The 17,520-nt window shown below is 56.0% G+C and overlaps 1 protein-coding gene across 1 annotated transcript in view; it reads right to left on the reverse strand.

Moving 5' to 3' along the window:
- The window catches only part of LOC140134167 (uncharacterized), a 46,567-nt gene extending 36,853 nt beyond the window's left edge, over positions 1-9,714 (reverse strand). The window contains exon 1 of the mRNA XM_072154803.1: positions 9,550-9,714. Coding sequence (XP_072010904.1) covers positions 9,550-9,564 — 15 coding nt within the window. The 5' untranslated portion in view covers positions 9,565-9,714. The remainder of the gene's footprint in view (positions 1-9,549) is intronic.
- Between the last annotated feature and the right edge of the window lie 7,806 nt (positions 9,715-17,520).

Raw genomic sequence — 17,520 nt, forward strand, 5'->3', positions numbered from 1 at the left:
TCCGGGAGGCAGTGGAGCAGGGCAGGGCTGGTAACTGGAAGGGGTACTTGCTGTCCTTGGATCAGGCAAAAGCGTTTGATCGGGTTAACCACAAGTACCTCTGGTCTGTCCTTCTGAGGTATGGCCTGCCGGGGGAGTTTGTCAATTGGCTTAAAGTTTTGTATGCAGGGGCAGAGAGTTCCCCGCTTTTGAACGGTTGGATTGGCCGCTCTTTTGAGGTCCGGTCTGGTGTTCGCCAGGGTTGTCCTCTGAGCCCACTACTGTACGTGTTCGCGATCGACCCATTCCTTAGGAGGGTTGATTGTGGGCCGTTGGTGGGAGTCGGGATGGATCGGGCGGCACATGTCAATGATGTCACCGTTTTCATGTCCTCGGTAGGGGAGGCTCAGTGGGTGATGTCAGAGGTTGACCGCTACTCAGAGGCTTCTGGGTCCAAGATCAACCGGGATAAGTGTGAGAGTCTCTGGCTGGGAGAGGGGGATCCAGGCTTTGATCTCCCGGACACTCTTCCAGGGCCAAAGTTCTAGGTATCGAATTTGGCCAAAGGGATTACCCCATGCAAAACTGGGACGGCAGGCTTACGATCGCCGCCCAGATGGTGGACCAATGGAAGGGTTGGTCTTTGACCCTCAGGGAAAGGGTTTACTTGATCAAAACTTACCTGCTCCCGTTACTGATTTATCTGGGCAGTGTGTGCATGTTGCCAGAACCCCTCTGGACTCGGGTCTACAGTCTGTTCTTCCAGCTGTTATGGGGGAATAGGCTGAACCTAATCAAAAGGGAGGTTACTTACCGCACGAGGAGACAAGGAGGGTTGTTTATAATCAACCCTGTGTTGTTCCTAGTGAATACCTTTCTTAAGATCAATGTAGCAAACCTCTGGAAAGAGAGGGCTCCTCCGTAGGTATACTCCTGCAGGGGATGGTTTCGGCCTTTCTTCCAGGAATGGGAGACAGGAGGACAAGTGAAGGATCTGCGCACACCGCATGGGCATCTTCCGGGTTACGCTACCCCAGTTCTGAAGGTGATTCGCCGGTGGGGTCTGGGAATGTGGGAGATCAGGACCATGTCGAGGAAACTCCTTGACAAGAGGGTTCTGTTGACCCATTTCCAGAAGCCTCTGGCCCTCAGGGATTGCCCAAGTCAGGATCTGAGGGTGGGTTTTAGTTTATTGAATTCTATCAGGATCCCCTTGAAGTTTTGGGACGTGACTTGGCGCTGCTTCCATGGAAAGCTGTGTGTGAGGGACAATCTGAAGTGTAGGAGCTCTGAGGAAAGGGGTTGTCCCCTGGAGGAGTGCGGTGGCCTGCTGGAGAGCATGGACCACTTCCTGCTTCAGTGCCCCTTTAACACAGAAGTGTACAACCGGGTGGGCGCTTCCATCCATTAGCTTGGGTTGGCCAGTCTCTCCTATGCGGAGTGGGCCTATGGAGCATTCAGAGGCCTGGGGGGCCGGGACCGCTGCACGTTATTCCTAGTTAGTCTAGTGGTCAGGTACCACACGTGGAAAGCACAGTGTTTAGTATCGACACAGCGTAAAATCCTCCCGGTGGATGAGGTGGTTAGGAACATTCTGGGTGACCTGGTGAAGGTGCGCTCTCTGGAGTATGAGAGGCTGGGCACGGGGAGGAGCTCTCTCCTTAGTGTCCCTTAGTCTGTCATCTCCTCTCCTGGTGAAGGTGCGCTCTCTGGAGTATGAGAGGCTGGGCACGGGGAGGGCCCATCTCCTTAGTGTCCCTTAGTCTGTCCTCTCCCCTCCTGGTGAAGGTGCGCTCTCTGGAGTATGAGAGGCTGGGCACGGGGAGGGCCTTTCTCCTTAGTGTCCCTTAGTCTGTCCTCTCCCCTCCTGGTGAAGGTGCGCTCTCTGGAGTATGAGAGGCTGGGCACGGGGAGGGCCTCTCTCCTTAGTGTCCCTTAGTCTGTCCTCTCCCTCCTGGTGAAGGTGTGCTCTCTGGAGTATGAGAGGCTGGGCATGGGGAGGACCTCTCTCCTTAGTGTCCCTTAGTCTGTCCTCTCCCCTCCTGGTGAAAGTGCGCTCTCTGGAGTATGAGATGCTGGGCACGGGGAGGAACTCTCTCCTTAGTGTCCCTTAGTCTGTCCTCTCCCTCCTGATGAAGGTGCGCTCTCTGGAGTATGAGGGGCTGGGCACAAGGAGGGCCTCTCTCCTTAGTGTCCCTTAGTCTGTCCTCTCCCTCCTGGTGAAGATGCGCTCTCTGGAGTATGAGAGGCTGGGCACGGGGAGGGCCTCTCTCCTTAGTGTCCCTTAGTCTGTCCTCTCCACCCTGGTGAAGGTGCGCTCTCTGGAGTATGAGAGGCTGGGCACGGGGAGGGCCTCTCTCCTTAGTGTCCCTTAGTCTGTCCTCTCCTGGTGAAGGTGCGCTCTCTGGAGTAGGAGAGGCTGGGCACGGGGAGGGCCTCTCTCCTAGTGTCCCTTAATCTGTCCTCTCCTCTCCTGGTGAAGGTGCGCTCTCTGGAGTATGAGAGGCTGGGCACGGGGAGGGCCTCTCTCCTTAGTGTCCCTTAGTCTGTCCTCGCCCCTCCTGGTGAAGGTGCGCTCTCTGGAGTATGAGAGGCTGGGCACGGGGAAGACTTCTCTCCTTAGTGTTCCTTAGTCTGTCCTCTCCCCCCTGGTGAAGGTGCGCTCTCTGGAGTATGAGAGGCTGGGCACGGGGAGGTCCTCTCTCCTTAGTGTCCCTTAGTCTGTCCTCTCCCTCCTGGTGAAGGTGCGCTCTCTGGAGTATGAGAGGCTGGGCACAGGGAGGGCCTCTCTCCTTAGTGTCCCTTAGTCTGTCCTCTCCCTCCTGGTGAAGGTGTGGTCTCTGGAGTATGAGAGGCTGGGCACGGGGAGGGCCTCTCTCCTTAGTGTCCCTTAGTCTGTCCTCTCCCTCCTGGTGAAGGTGCGCTCTCGAAAGTATGAGAGCCTGGGCACGGGGAGGGCCTCTCTCCTTAGTGTCCCTTAGTCTGTCCTCTCCCTCCTGGTGAAGGTGCGCTCTCTGGAGTATGAGAGGCTGGGCACGGGGAGGGCCTCTCTCCTTAGTGTCTCTTAGTCTGTCCTCTCCCCTCCTGGTGAAGGTGCGCTCTCTGGAGTATGAGAGGCTGGGCACGGGGAGGGCCTCTCTCCTTAGTGTCCCTTAGTCTGTCCTCTCCCTCCTGGTGAAGGTGCGCTCTCTGGAGTATGAGAGGCTGGGCACGGGGAGGGCCTCTCTCCTAGTGTCCCTTAATCTGTCCTCTCCTCTCCTGGTGAAGGTGCGCTCTCTGGAGTATGAGAGGCTGGGCACGGGGAGGACCTCTCTCCTTAGTGTCCCTTAGTCTGTCCTCTCCCTCCTGATGAAGGTGTGCTCTCTGCAGTATTAGAGGCTGGGCACGGGGGGGGGGGGGCAGTCTCCTTAGTGTCCCTTAGTCTGTCCTCTCCTCCTGGTGAAGGTGCGCTCTCTGGAGTATGAGAGGCTGGGCACGGGGAGGGCCTCTCTCCTTAGTGTCCCTTAGTCTGTCCTCTCCCCTCCTGGTGAAGGTGCGCTATCTGGAGTATGAGAGGCTGGGTACGGGGAAGACCTCTCTCCTTAGTGTTTCTTAGTCTGTCCTCTCCCCCCTGGTGAAGGTGCGCTCTCTGGAGTATGAGAGGCTGGGCACGGGGAGGTCCTCTCTCCTTAGTGTCCCTTAGTCTGTCCTCTCCCTCCTGGTGAGGGTCCGCTCTCTGGAGTATGAGAGGCTGGGCACAGGGAGGGCCTCTCTCCTTAGTGTCCCTTAATCTGTCCTCTCCCTCCTGGTGAAGGTGTGCTCTCTGGAGTATGAGAGGCTGGGCACGGGGAGGGCCTCTCTCCTTAGTGTCCCTTAGTCTGTACTCTCCCTCCTGGTGAAGGTGCGCTCTCTGGAGTATGAGAGGCTGGGCACGGGGAGGGCCTCTCTCCTTAGTGTCCCTTAGTCTGTCCTCTCCCTCCTGGTGAAGGTGCGCTCTCTGGAGTATGAGAGGCTGGGCACGGGGAGGGCCTCTCTCCTTAGTGTCCCTTAGTCTGTCCTCTCCCCTCCTGGTAAAGGTGCGCTCTGGAGTATGAGAGGCTGGGCACGGGGAGGGCCTCTCTCCTTAGTGTCCCTTAGTCTGTCCTCTCCCTCCTGGTGAAGGTGCGCTCTCTGGAGTATGAGAGGCTGGGCACGGGGAGGGCCTCTCTCCTTACTGCCCCTTAGTCAGTCCTCTCCTCTCCTGGTGAAGGTGCGATCTCTGGAGTATGAGAGGCTGGGCACGGGGAGGGCCTCTCTCCTTAGTGTCCCTTAGTCTGTCCTCTCCCCCCTGGTGAAGGTGTGCTCTCTGGAGTACGAGAGGCTGGGCACGGGGAGGGCCTCTCTCCTAGTGTCCCTTAATCTGTCCTCTCCTCTCCTGGTGAAGGTGCGCTCTCTGGAGTATGAGAGGCTGGGCACGGGGAGGGCCTCTCTCCTTAGTGTCCCTTAGTCTGTCCTCTCCCCTCCTGGTGAAGGTGCGCTCTCTGGAGTATGAGAGGCTGGGTACGGGGAAGACCTCTCTCCTTAGTGTTTCTTAGTCTGTCCTCTCCCCCCTGGTGAAGGTGCGCTCTCTGGAGTATGAGAGGCTGGGCACGGGGAGGTCCTCTCTCCTTAGTGTCCCTTAGTCTGTCCTCTCCCTCCTGGTGAGGGTCCGCTCTCTGGAGTATGAGAGGCTGGGCACAGGGAGGGCCTCTCTCCTTAGTGTCCCTTAATCTGTCCTCTCCCTCCTGGTGAAGGTGTGCTCTCTGGAGTATGAGAGGCTGGGTACGGGGAGGGCCTCTCTCCTTAGTGTCCCTTAGTCTGTACTCTCCCTCCTGGTGAAGGTGCGCTCTCTGGAGTATGAGAGGCTGGGCACGGGGAGGGCCTCTCTCCTTAGTGTCCCTTAGTCTGTCCTCTCCCTCCTGGTGAAGGTGCGCTCTCTGGAGTATGAGAGGCTGGGCACGGGGAGGGCCTCTCTCCTTAGTGTCCCTTAGTCTGTCCTCTCCCCTCCTGGTAAAGGTGCGCTCTGGAGTATGAGAGGCTGGGCACGGGGAGGGCCTCTCTCCTTAGTGTCCCTTAGTCTGTCCTCTCCCTCCTGGTGAAGGTGCGCTCTCTGGAGTATGAGAGCCTGGGCACGGGGAGGGCCTCTCTCCTTAGTGTCTCTTAGTCTGTCCTCTCCCTCCTGGTGAAGGTGCGCTCTCTGGAGTATGAGAGGCTGGGCACGGGGAGGGCCTCTCTCCTTACTGCCCCTTAGTCAGACCTCTCCTCTCCTGGTGAAGGTGCGATCTCTGGAGTATGAGAGGCTGGGCACGGGGAGGGTCTCTCTCCTTAGTGTCCCTTAGTCTGTCCTCTCCCCCCTGGTGAAGGTGTGCTCTCTGGAGTACGAGAGGCTGGGCACGAGGAGGGCCTCTCTCCTAGTGTCCCTTAATCTGTCCTCTCCTCTCCTGGTGAAGGTGCGCTCTCTGGAGTATGAGAGGCTGGGCACAGGGAGGACCTCTCTCCTAGTGTCCCTTAATCTGTCCTCTCCCTCCTGGTGAAGGTGCGCTCTCTGGAGTATGAGAGGCTGGGCAAGGGGGGGGGGCCTGTCTCCTTAGTGTCCCTTAGTCTGTCCTCTCCTCCTGGTGAAGGTGCGCTCTCTGGAGTATGAGAGGCTGGGCACGGGGAGGGCCTCTCTCCTTAGTGTCCCTTAGTCTGTCCTCTCCCCTCCTGGTGAAGGTGCGCTCTCTGGAGTATGAGAGGCTGGGCACGGGGAGGTCCTCTCTCCTTAGTGTCTCTTAGTCTGTCCTCTCCCCTCCTGGTGAAGGTGCGCTCTCTGGAGTATGAGAGGCTGGGCACGGGGAGGGCCTCTCTCCTTAGTGTCCCTTAGTCTGTCCTCTCCCGCCTGGTGAAGGTGCGCTCTCTGGAGTATGAGAGGCTGGGCACGGGGAGGTCCTCTCTCCTTAGTGTCCCTTAGTCTGTCCTCTCCCTCCTGGTGAAGGTGCGCTCTATGGAGTATGAGAGGCTGGGCACGGGGAAGACCTCTCTCCTTAGTGTTCGTTAGTCTGTCCTCTCCCCCCTGGTGAAGGTACGCTCTCTGGAGTATGAGAGGCTGGGCACGGGGAGGTCCTCTCTCCTTAGTGTCCCTTAGTCTGTCCTCTCCCTCCTGATGAAGGTGCGCTCTCTGGAGTATGAGAGGCTGGGCACGGGGAGGACCTCTCTCCTTAGTGTCCCTTAGTCTGTCCTCTCCCTCCTGGTGAAGGTGCGCTCTCTGGAGTATGAGAGGCTGGGCACGGGGAGGGCCTCTCTCCTTAGTGTCCCTTAGTCTGTCCTCTCCCTCCTGGTGATGGTGCGCTCTCTGGAGTATAAGAGGCTGGGCACGGGGAGGGCCTCTCTCCTTAGTGCCCCTTAGTCTGTCCTCTCCCTCCTGGTGAAGGTGCGCTCTCTGGAGTATGAGAGGCTGGGCACGGGGAGGGCCTCTCTCCTTAGTGTCCCTTAGTCTGTCCTCTCCCTCCGGGTGAAGGTGCGCTCTCTGGAGTATGAGAGGCTGGGCACGGGGAGGGCCTCTCTCCTTAGTGCCCCTTAGTCTGTCCTCTCCCTCCTGGTGAAGGTGCGCTCTCTGGAGTATGAGAGGCTGGGCACGGGGAGGGCCTCTCTCCTTAGTGCCCCTTAGTCTGTCCTCTCCCTCCTGGTGAAGGTGCGCTCTCTGGAGTATGAGAGGCTGGGCACGGGGAGGGCCTCTCTCCTTAGTGCCCCTTAGTCTGTCCTCTCCCCTCCTGGTGAAGGTGTGCTCTCTGGAGTATGAGAGGCTGGGCACGGGAAGGGCCTCTCTCCTTAGTGTCCCTTAGTCTGTCCTCTCCCCTCCTGGTGAAGGTGCGCTCTCTGGAGTATGAGAGGCTGGGCACGGGGAGGACCTCTCTCTTTAGTGTCTCTTAGTCTGTCCTCTCCCTCCTGGTGAAGGTGCGCTCTCTGGAGTATGAGAGGCTGGGCACGGGGAGGGCCTCTCTCCTTAGTGTCCCTTAGTCTGTCCTCTCCCTCCTGGTGAAGGTGCGCTCTCTGGAGTATGAGAGGCTGGGCACAGGGAGGACCTCTCTGCTTAGTATCCCTTAGTCTGTCCTCTCCTCCTGGTGAAGGTGCGCTCTCTGGAGTATGAGAGGCTGGGCACGGGGAGGACCTCTCTTCTTAGTGTCCCTTAGTCTGTCCTCTCCCCCTGGTGAAGGTGCGCTCTCTGGAGTATGAGAGGCTGGGCACGGGGAAGGCCTCTCTCCTTAGTGTCCCTTAGTCTGTCCTCTCCCCTCCTGGTGAAGGTGCGCTCTCTGGAGTATGAGAGGCTGGGCACGGGGAGGGCCTCTCTCCTTAGTGTCCCTTAGTTTGTCCTCTCCCCCCTGGTGAAGGTGCGCTCTCTGGAGTATGAGAGGCTGGGCACGGGGAGGACCTCTCTCCTTAGTGTCCCTTAGTCTGTCCTCTCCCCCCTGGTGAAGGTGCGCTCTCTGGAGTATGAGAGGCTGGGCACGGGGAGGGCCTCTCTCCTTAGTGCCCCTTAGTCTGTCCTCTCCCCCCTGGTGAAGGTGCGCTCTCTGGAGTATGAGAGGCTGGGCACGGGGAGGACCTCTCTCCTTAGTGTCCCTTAGTCTGTCCTCTCCCCCCCTGGTGAAGGTGCGCTCTCTGGAGTATGAGAGGCTGGGCACGGGGAGGGCCTCTCTCCTTAGTGTCCCTTAGTCTGTCCTCTCCCCTCCTGGTGAAGGTGCGCTCTCTGGAGTATGAGAGGCTGGGCACGGGGAGGGCCTCTCTCCTTAGTGTCCCTTAGTTTGTCCTCTCCCCTCCTGGTGAAGGTGCGCTCTCTGGAGTATGAGAGGCTGGGCACGGGGAGGACCTCTCTCCTTAGTGTCCCTTAGTTTGTCCTCTCCCCTCCTGTTGAAGGTGCGCTCTCTGGAGTATGAGAGGCTGGGCACGGGGAGGGCCTCTCTCCTTAGTGTCCCTTAGTTTGTCCTCTCCCCTCCTGTTGAAGGTGCGCTCTCTGGAGTATGAGAGGCTGGGCACGGGGAGGACCTCTCTCCTTAGTGTCCCTTAGTCTGTCCTCTCCCTCCTGGTGAAGGTGTGCTCTCTGGAGTATGAGAGGCTGGGCACGGGGAGGAGCTCTCTCCTTAGTGTCCCTTAGTCTGTCCTCTCCTCTCCTGGTGAAGGTGCGCTCTCTGGAGTATGAGATGCTGGGCACGAGGAGGGCCTCTCTCCTTAGTGTCCCTTAGCTTGTCCTCTCCCCTCCTGGTGAAGGTGCGCTCTCTGGAGTATGAGAGGCTGGGCACGGGGAGGGCCTCTCTCCTTAGTGTCCCTTAGTTTGTCCTCTCCCCTCCTGGTGAAGGTGCGCTCTCTGGAGTATGAGAGGCTGGGCACGGGGAGGACCTCTCTCCTTAGTGTCCCTTAGTTTGTCCTCTCCCCTCCTGTTGAAGGTGCGCTCTCTGGAGTATGAGAGGCTGGGCACGGGGAGGGCCTCTCTCCTTAGTGTCCCTTAGTTTGTCCTCTCCCCTCCTGTTGAAGGTGCGCTCTCTGGAGTATGAGAGGCTGGGCACGGGGAGGGCCTCTCTCCTTAGTGTCCCTTAGTCTGTCCTCTCCCTCCTGGTGAAGGTGTGCTCTCTGGAGTATGAGAGGCTGGGCACGGGGAGGAGCTCTCTCCTTAGTGTCCCTTAGTCTGTCCTCTCCTCTCCTGGTGAAGGTGCGCTCTCTGGAGTATGAGATGCTGGGCACGAGGAGGGCCTCTCTCCTTAGTGTCCCTTAGTCTGTCCTCTCCCCTCCTGGTGAAGGTGCGCTCTCTGGAGTATGAGAGGCTGGGCACTGGGAGGACCTCTCTCCTTAGTGTTCCTTAGTCTGTCCTCTCCCTCCTGGTGAAGGTGCGCTCTCTGGAGTATGAGAGGCTGGGCACGGGGAGGGCCTCTCTCCTTTGGAGGGGGTTCTCCTTTAGTGTCCCTTAGTCTGTCATCTCCTCTCCTGGTGTTGGGCTGATGCTGCACTGTAGATTTTTGTTTTGTATCTGAGCATGTAGTGATCTTGGGCTCGCAAGCGCCGAACCTGGGCTTTATGTGGTTTGGATTTTCTAATGATATGTTCAATGTATTTTGTGTGCTGTAAGTTATAGTTATATGTAGTTATAGTTCTTGTAGGTTGGTTGGTTTTGGGGTGCTGGTGTTAGGTTGGGAGGGGGGTGGACGGGATATTGGACTATATGATCCTGGGCACTGTTCTGGACTATATAACGCAAACTTTGGACGTTAGACCAGTGTCTGGGGGGGGGAGGGTGATGGGCGTGGGATTTAGTTATATTTAATGTTATTTCTGTTGTGATTTGTTTTGTTATCTATAACATGTTTGTTCTCATGCTGAGTGTGTGGTGTGTGTGTGGCTGGGTCAGGAGGTTTTGTTAGTTTATCTTTGTGCTTTTGTAATTATTTCGCCAGCAGTTATAGCTTATTATGGTTTATTTATTGTTATGTTTTCTACTTTTATATAAAATAAAAGATGTCCCGGATAAGTAGAGTGACTATATACATGATGACGGATACCGGCGGTTATTGGTAGAGAGGGGAACTGGAGGGTGTTAGTACATACCTGCCCATGGGGCATACTGATGCCGGGGGCTGGGATGCTGCACACTGATAGGTCGGAGGCTGCGTTGTCTCTGTGTCACCTCTGCTGCTCCGTACACTGCGGTACAAGGGTTAAATGCTACACATAGTGCAGGGAGCTAAGCCTCCTCCCAGCATGCACTGCTCATACACAGCTACTTCCCGGTTAGTTCAATGAATCTGGGAAAACTACAATTCCCAGAGTCCTCAGTGCTGCTCCCCCTGGTGGATGATATATACACTGCAGCCATGAGAGGGAACCAGCATCTGAGCCGTGAATCCAAATCCAAGGGGCGCTGGTTTACTCTCCCATCTACTTGGGGGTCTCTCCTTTTGGAGTTAGGGGATGTTAAGGAGGTGGCACTGGTTTCGGACGCCATGTTGACTACTGTCCGCCATCTTGGATACAGCGGCCATGTTCCCTGACCACTGTCCAGTTAATGTCATGATTCAGACTTCATGTTATGTAACCTGTTTGCTGCCTGTCAGCTCATACCCTGTGACATGTAATGAGAAGCCAGTCTGTCCGTGATTATATTGTGATTCTGGAGCCACTTATCATCTCCTTCTCAGCGTTAGTATAAACAATATCTGTGTACAAGGTCTCTGAGGACTGAGCACAAGTAATTCACTTTTCCCCAGAATGTGCTGATGACCAATAGCTTTGCAGTATACTATTCACGCCCCTTTAATGACTCTTCTGTCTGTTATATATTATGCATTTTGATTATTAAAGGAGAGAAGATCTTGACTAAGGCCCCTTCTCCACTGGCGTTTGTCACGCGCGAGTTCTGCGCGTGCATTTGACGCTCAGAACTCGCATTGCACTCTGTCCCATTGTATTCAATGGGTCTTTCTCCATTTGCGTGGTTTTCAACGCGCGTGCTTGCGTTCGTTTGCACGCGCGTCAAAATCGCAGCATGCTCTATTTTTGCGATTCACGCGCATTTTTCACGCACCATTCAAGTCTATGGGGACGTATCAAAAACGCATTGCACTCGCAAACATTGCAAGTGCAATGCGAGTGCAATGCGTTTTAAACGTAAGGGTTGCTAGGTGACCAGTATAACAGTATTTCCCCTGCTCGCGAACGATCATTTAATTAAAAAAACACAATGAAGAACAGTGAAGAATAGAATAAAACCAGTGAACACAGTGAACACAGTGACCACAGGATCATTTAAGATAAAAACACAGTGCAGAACACAGTGCAGAATAGATTACAGATGTTCGGCACATCTGCTTACTTGTCGGGAGATACGCGCGGAGCGCTGCGAACAAAATAGCATGTGAAGAACAATATATATGTGTGAAGAAGACATTGCAGATGTATGGAAACATCTGCAATGTGTTCTTTACACACATATATATTGTTCTTCACATGCTATTTTGTTCGCAGCGCTCCGCGCGTATCTCCCGACAAGTAAGCAGATGTGCCGAACATCTGTAATCTATTCTGCACTGTGTTCTGCACTGTGTTTTTATCTTAAATGATCCTGTGGTCACTGTTTTCACTGTGTTCACTGGTTTTATTCTATTCTTCACTGTTCTTCACATCTGCTAACTTGTCGGGAGATAATATATGCGCGCGGAACAGTGAAGAATAGATCGCAGATGTTTGCAACTTATCAGAAGACATTATTTTTCAATTAAATAAAACATTTTATTCCCGAACCATGGTCCCTTTGAAAAAGTCCCATTGACTTAAAAAAACGCGCGTGAAAAACGCACCGAAAACGCAAAAAAACGCGAACAAAAATGAAACAAAAACGCAGCAAAAACGTCAGTTTTTCACGCATTGCACCCGCACGTGAAACGCAACGCTAGTGTGCAAGAGGCCTAAGAGATTGTCGTGTGTCTTGGTCTTTATGTTCAATCATGAAAGGGTTAATTAGGACTCACCTTACAAAAGTCAAGAGGGCTGTTGGGGCCCTGCATAAAAATCCCTAACAGGGGAGGTCTCCTCTGGGGTTTGGGGTCTCTCACTTGCAGTTGGGAGATTCTCCCTTCTACATGTGGGATCTTTTTCTTACAGTCGGGGGTCTCTCCTGTAGTTGGGGGTCTGTCTCCTGTAGTTGGGAGTCTCTTTCCTGTAGTTGGGGGTCTCTCCCCTGTAGTTGGGGGTCTCTCTCCTGTAGTTGGGAGTCTGTCTCCTGTAGTTGGGGGTCTGTCTCCTGTAGTTGGGGGTCTCTCCCCTGTAGTTGGGGGTCTCTCTCCTGTAGTTGGGGGTCTCTCTCCTGTAGTTGGGGGTCTCTCCCCTGTAGTTGGGGGTATCTCCTGTAGTTGGGGTTCTTTCTCCTGTAGTTGGGGGTCTCTCTCCTGTAGTTGGGGGTCTCTCTCCTGTAGTTGGGGGTCTCTTTCCTGTAGTTGGGGAGTCTCTCCCCTGTAGTTGGGGGTCTCTTTCCTGTAGTTGGGGGTCTGTCTCCTGTAGTTGGGGGTCTGTCTCCTGTAGTTGGGGGTCTCTCTCCTGTAGTTGGGGGTCTCTCTCCTGTAGTTGGGGGTCTCTTTCCTGTAGTTGGGGAGTCTCTCCCCTGTAGTTGGGGGTCTCTTTCCTGTAGTTGGGGGTCTGTCCCCTGTAGTTGGGGGTCTGTCTCCTGTAGTTGGGGGTCTGTCTCCTGTAGTTGGGGGGTCTGTCTCCTGTAGTTGGGGGTCTCTCTCCTGTAGTTGGGGGTCTCTCTCCTGTAGTTGGGGGTCTCTCTCCTGTAGTTGGGGGTCTCTTTCCTGTAGTTGGGGAGTCTCTCCCCTGTAGTTGGGGGTCTGTCTCCTGTAGTTGGGGGTCTGTCTCCTGTAGTTGGGGGTCTCTCTCCTGTAGTTGGGGGTCTCTTTCCTGTAGTTGGGGAGTCTCTCCCCTGTAGTTGGGGGGCTCTCTCCTGTAGTTTGGGGGTCTCTCCCCTGTAGTTGGGGGTCTCTCTCCTGTAGTTGGGGGTCTCTCCCCTGTAGTTGGGGGTCTCTCTCCTGTAGTTTGGGGGTCTCTCCCCTGTAGTTGGGGGTCTCTCTCCTGTAGTTGGGGGTCTCTTTCCTGTAGTTGGGGGTCTCTCCCCTGTAGTTGGGAGTCTCTCCCCTGTAGTTGGGAGTCTCTTTCCTGTAGTTGGGGGTCTCTCCCCTGTAGTTGGGAGTCTCTCCCCTGTAGTTGGGGGTCTCTTTCCTGTAGTTGGGGGTCTCTCCCCTGTAGTTGGGAGTCTCTCCCCTGTAGTTGGGAGTCTCTTTCCTGTAGTTGGGGGTCTCTCCCCTGTAGTTGGGGGTCTCTTTCCTGTAGTTGGGGGTCTCTCTCCTGTAGTTCGGGAGTCTCTTTCCTGTAGTTGGGGGTCTCTCCCCTGGAGTTGGGGGTCTCTCTCCTGTAGTTGGGGGTCTCTCCCCTGTAGTTGGGAGTCTCTTTCCTGTAGTTGGGGGTCTCTCCTGTAGTTGGGGGTCTCTCCTGTAGTTCGGGAGTCTCTCTCCTGTAGTTGGGGGTCTCTCCCCTGTAAGTTGGGGGTCTCTCTCCTGTAGTTTGGGGGTCTCTCCCCTGTAGTTGGGGGTCTCTCCCCTGTAGTTGGGGGTCTCTCCCCTGTAGTTGGGGGTCTCTCTCCTGTAGTTCGGGGGTCTCTTTCCTGTAGTTCGGGGGTCTCTTTCCTGTAGTTCGAGGGTCTCCTGTAGTTGGGGGTCTCTCTCCTGTAGTTGGGGGTCTGTCTCCTGTAGTTGGGGGTCTCTCCTGTAGTTGGGGGTCTCTTTCCTGTAGTTGGGGGTCTGTCTCCTGTAGTTGGGGGTCTCTCTCCTGTAGTTGGGGGTCTCTCTCCTGTAGTTGGGGGTCTCTCCTGTAGTTGGGGGTCTCTCTCCTGTAGTTGGGGGGGTCTCTCTCCTGTAGTTGGGGGGGCCTCTCTCCTGTAGTTGGGGGGTCTCTCCCCTGCAGTTGGGGGGTCTCTCTCCTGCAGTTGGGGGGTCTCTCTCCTGTAGTTGGGGGTCTCTCTTTTGTTGTTCGGGAGTCTCTCTCCTGTAGTTGGGGGTCTCTCCCCTGTAGTTGGGGGGTCTCTCTCCTGTAGTTTGGGGGTCTCTCTCCTGTAGTTTGGGGGTCTCTCTCCTGTAGTTGGGGGTCTCTCCCCTGTAGTTGGGGGTCTCTCCCCTGTAGTTTGGGGGTCTCTCTCCTGTAGTTGGGGGTCTCTTTCCTGTAGTTGGGGGTCTCTCTCCTGTAGTTGGGGGTCTCTTTCCTGTAGTTGGGGGACTCTCCCCTGTAGTTCGGGAGTCTCTCTCCTGTAGTTCGGGGGTCTCTCTCCTGTAGTTGGGGGTCTCTCCCCTGTAGTTGGGGGTCTCTCTTCTGTAGTTGGTGGGGGTCTCTCCTGTAGTTGGGGGTCTTTCTCCTGTAGTTGGGGGTCTCTCTCCTGTAGTTGGGGGTCTCTCTCCTGTAGTTGGGGGTCTGTCTCCTGTAGTTGGGGGTCTCTCTCCTGTAGTTGGGGGTCTCTCCCCTGTAGTTGGGAGTCTCTTTCCTGTAGTTGGGGGTTTCTCCCCTGTAGTTGGGGGTCTCTCTCCTGTAGTTGGGGAGTCTCTCTCCTGTACTTGGGGGTCTCTCTCCTGTAGTTGGGGGTCTGTCTCCTGTAGTTGGGGGTCTCTCCCCTGTAGTTGGGGGTCTCTCCCCTGTAGTTGGGGGTCTCTCTCCTGTAGTTTGGGGGTCTCTCTCCTGTAGTTGGGGGTCTCTCTCCTGTAGTTGGGGGGTGTGTCCCCTGTAGTTGGGGGTCTCTCTCCTGTAGTTGGGGGTCTCTCCCCTGTAGTTGGGGGTCTCTCTCCTGTAGTTGGGGGTCTCTTTCCTGTAGTTGGGGGTCTCTCTCCTGTAGTTCGGGAGTCTCTTTCCTGTAGTTGGGGGTCTCTCCCCTGTAGTTGGGGGTCTCTCTCCTGTAGTTTGGGGGTCTCTCTCCTGTAGTTGGGGGTCTCTTTCCTGTAGTTGGGGGTCTCTCTCCTGTAGTTCGGGAGTCTCTTTCCTGTAGTTGGAGGTCTCTCCCCTGTAGTTGGGGGTCTCTCTCCTGTAGTTTGGGGGTCTCTCTCCTGTAGTTGGGGGTATCTTTCCTGTAGTTGGGGGTCTCTCTCCTGTAGTTGGGGGTCTCTTTCCTGTAGTTGGAGGTCTCTCCCCTGTAGTTGGGGGTCTCTCTCCTGTAGTTTGGGGGTCTCTCTCCTGTAGTTGGGGGTATCTTTCCTGTAGTTGGGGGTCTCTCTCCTGTAGTTCGGGAGTCTCTTCCCTGTAGTTGGGGGTCTCTCCCCTGTAGTTGGGGGTCTCTCTCCTGTAGTTGGGGGTCTCTCCCCTGTAGTTGGGGGTCTCTCCCCTGTAGTTGGGGGTCTCTCCCCTGTAGTTGGGGGTCTCTCCCCTGTAGTTGGGAGTCTCTTTCCTGTAGTTGGGGGTCTCTCTCCAGTAGTTTGGGGGTCTCTCTCCTGTAGTTTGGGGGTCTCTCTCCTGTAGATGGGGGTCTCTCTCCTGTAGATGGGGGTATCTTTCCTGTAGTTGGGGGTCTCTCCTGTAGTTGGGAGTCTCTCTCCTGTAGTTGGGGGTCTCTCTCCTGTAGTTGGGGGGTCTGTCTCCTGTAGTTGGGGGGTCTGTCTCCTGTAGTTGGGGGTCTCTCCTGTAGTTGGGGGTCTGTCTCCTGTAGTTGGGGGTCTGTCTCCTGTAGTTGGGGGTCTGTCTCCTGTAGTTGGGGGTCTCTCCTGTAGTTGGGGGTCTGTCTCCTGTAGTTGGGGGTCTGTCTCCTGTAGTTGGGGGTCTGTCTCCTGTAGTTGGGGGTCTCTCCTGTAGTTGGGGGTCTCTCCCCTGTAGTTGGGGGTCTCTCCCCTGTAGTTGGGGGTCTCTCTCCTGTAGTTGGGGGTCTCTCCTGTAGTTGGGGGTCTCTCTCCTGTAGTTGGGGGTCTCTCCTGTAGTTGGGGGTCTCTCTCCTGTAGTTGGGGGTCTCTCTCCTGTAGTTGGGGGTCTCTCTCCTGTAGTTGGGGAGTCTCTCTCCTGTAGTTGGGGGTCTCTCCCCTGTAGTTGGGGGTCTCTCCCCTGTAGTTCGGGAGTCTCTCTCCTGTAGTTCGGGGGTCTCTTTCCTGTAGTTGGGGGTCTCTTTCCTGTAGTTGGGGGTCTCTTTCCTGTAGTTGGGGGTCTCTCTCCTGTAGTTGGGGGTCTCTCTCCTGTAGTTGGGGGTCTCTCTCCTGTAGTTGGGGAGTCTCTCTCCTGTAGTTGGGGGTCTCTCCCCTGTAGTTGGGGGTCTCTCCCCTGTAGTTGGGGGTCTCTCCCCTGTAGTTCGGGAGTCTCTCTCCTGTAGTTCGGGGGTCTCTCTCCTGTAGTTGGGGGTCTCTCCCCTGTAGTTGGGGGTCTCTCTCCTGTAGTTGGGGGTCTCTCTCCTGTAGTTGGGGAGTCTCTCTCCTGTAGTTGGGGAGTCTCTCTCCTGTAGTTGGGGGTCTCTCCCCTGTAGTTGGGGGTCTCTCCCCTGTAGTTGGGGGTCTCTCCTGTAGTTGGGGGATCTTTCTCCTGTAGTTAGGGGTCTCTCTCCTGTAGTTGGGGGTCTCTCTCCTGTAGTTGGGGGTCTCTCCACTGTAGTTGGGGGTCTCTCTCCTGTAGTTGGGGGACTCTCCCCTGTAGTTCGGGAGTCTCTCTCCTGTAGTTCGGGGGTCTCTCTCCTGTAGTTGGGGGTCTCTCCCCTGTAGTTGGGGGTCTCTCCCCTGTAGTTGGGGGTCTCTCTCCTGTAGTTGGGGGTCTCTCTCCTGTAGTTCGGGAGTCTCTTTCCTGTAGTTGGGGGTCTCTCCCCTGTAGTTGGGGGTCTCTCTCCTGTAGTTTGGGGGTCTCTCTCCTGTAGTTGGGGGTCTCTCTCCTGTAGTTGGGGGTCTCTCTCCTGTAGTTCGGGAGTCTCTTTCCTGTAGTTGGAGGTCTCTCCCCTGTAGTTGGGGGTCTCTCTCCTGTAGTTTGGGGGTATCTCTCCTGGAGTTGGGGGTCTCTCTCCTGTAGTTGGGGGTCTCTCTCCTGTAGTTGGGGAGTCTCTCTCCTGTAGTCGGGGGTCTCTCCCCTGTAGTTGGGGGTCTCTCCCCTGTAGTTCGGGAGTCTCTCTCCTGTAGTTCGGGGGTCTCTCTCCTGTAGTTGGGGGTCTCTCTCCTGTAGTTCGGGAGTCTCTCTCCTGTAGTTCGGGGGTCTCTCTCCTGTAGTTGGGGGTCTCTCTCCTGTAGTTGGGAGTCTCTCTCCTGTAGTTGGGGGTCTCTCTCCTGTAGTTGGGGGGTCTGTCTCCTGTAGTTGGGGGTCTTTCTCCTGTAGTTGGGGGGTCTCTCTCCTGTAGTTGGGGGTCTTTCTCCTGTAGTTGGGGGTCTCTCCCCTGTAGTTGGGGGGTCTCTCTCCTGTAGTTGGGGGTCTTTCTCCTGCAGTTGGGGGTCTCTCCCCTGTAGTTGGGGGTCTCTCCTGTAGTTGGGGGTCTCTCTCCTGTAGTTGGGGGTCTCTCACCTGTAGTTGGGGGTCTGTCTCCTGTAGTTGGGGGTCTCTCCCCTGTAGTTGGGGGTCTCTCCTGTAGTTGGGGGTCTCTCTCCTGTAGTTAGGGGTCTGTCTCCTGTAGTCGGGGGTCTCTCCCCTGTAGTTGGGGGTCTCTCCTGTAGTTGGGGGTCTCTCCTGTAGTTGGGGGTCTGTCTCCTGTAGTTGGGGGTCTCTCCCCTGTAGTTGGAGGTCTCTCTCCTGTAGTTGGGGGGTCTCTCTCCTGTAGTTGGGGGGTCTCTCTCCTGTAGTTGGGGGTCTCTCCTGTAGTTAGGGGTCTGTCTCCTGTAGTTGGGGGTCTCTCCCCTGTAGTTGGGGGTCTCTCCTGTAGTTGGGGGTCTGTCTCCTGTAGTTGGGGGTCTCTCCCCTGTAGTTGGAGGTCTCTCTCCTGTAGTTGGGGGGCCTCTCTCCTGTAGTTGGGGGGTCTCTCTCCTGTAGTTGGGGGTCTGTCTCCTGTAGTTGGGGGTCTGTCTCCTGTAGTTGGGGGGTCTGTCTCCTGTAGTTGGGGGTCTT

The sequence above is a fragment of the Engystomops pustulosus genome, chromosome 5, assembly GCF_040894005.1.
Source record: "Engystomops pustulosus chromosome 5, aEngPut4.maternal, whole genome shotgun sequence".
Lineage (NCBI taxonomy): Eukaryota > Metazoa > Chordata > Amphibia > Anura > Leptodactylidae > Engystomops > Engystomops pustulosus.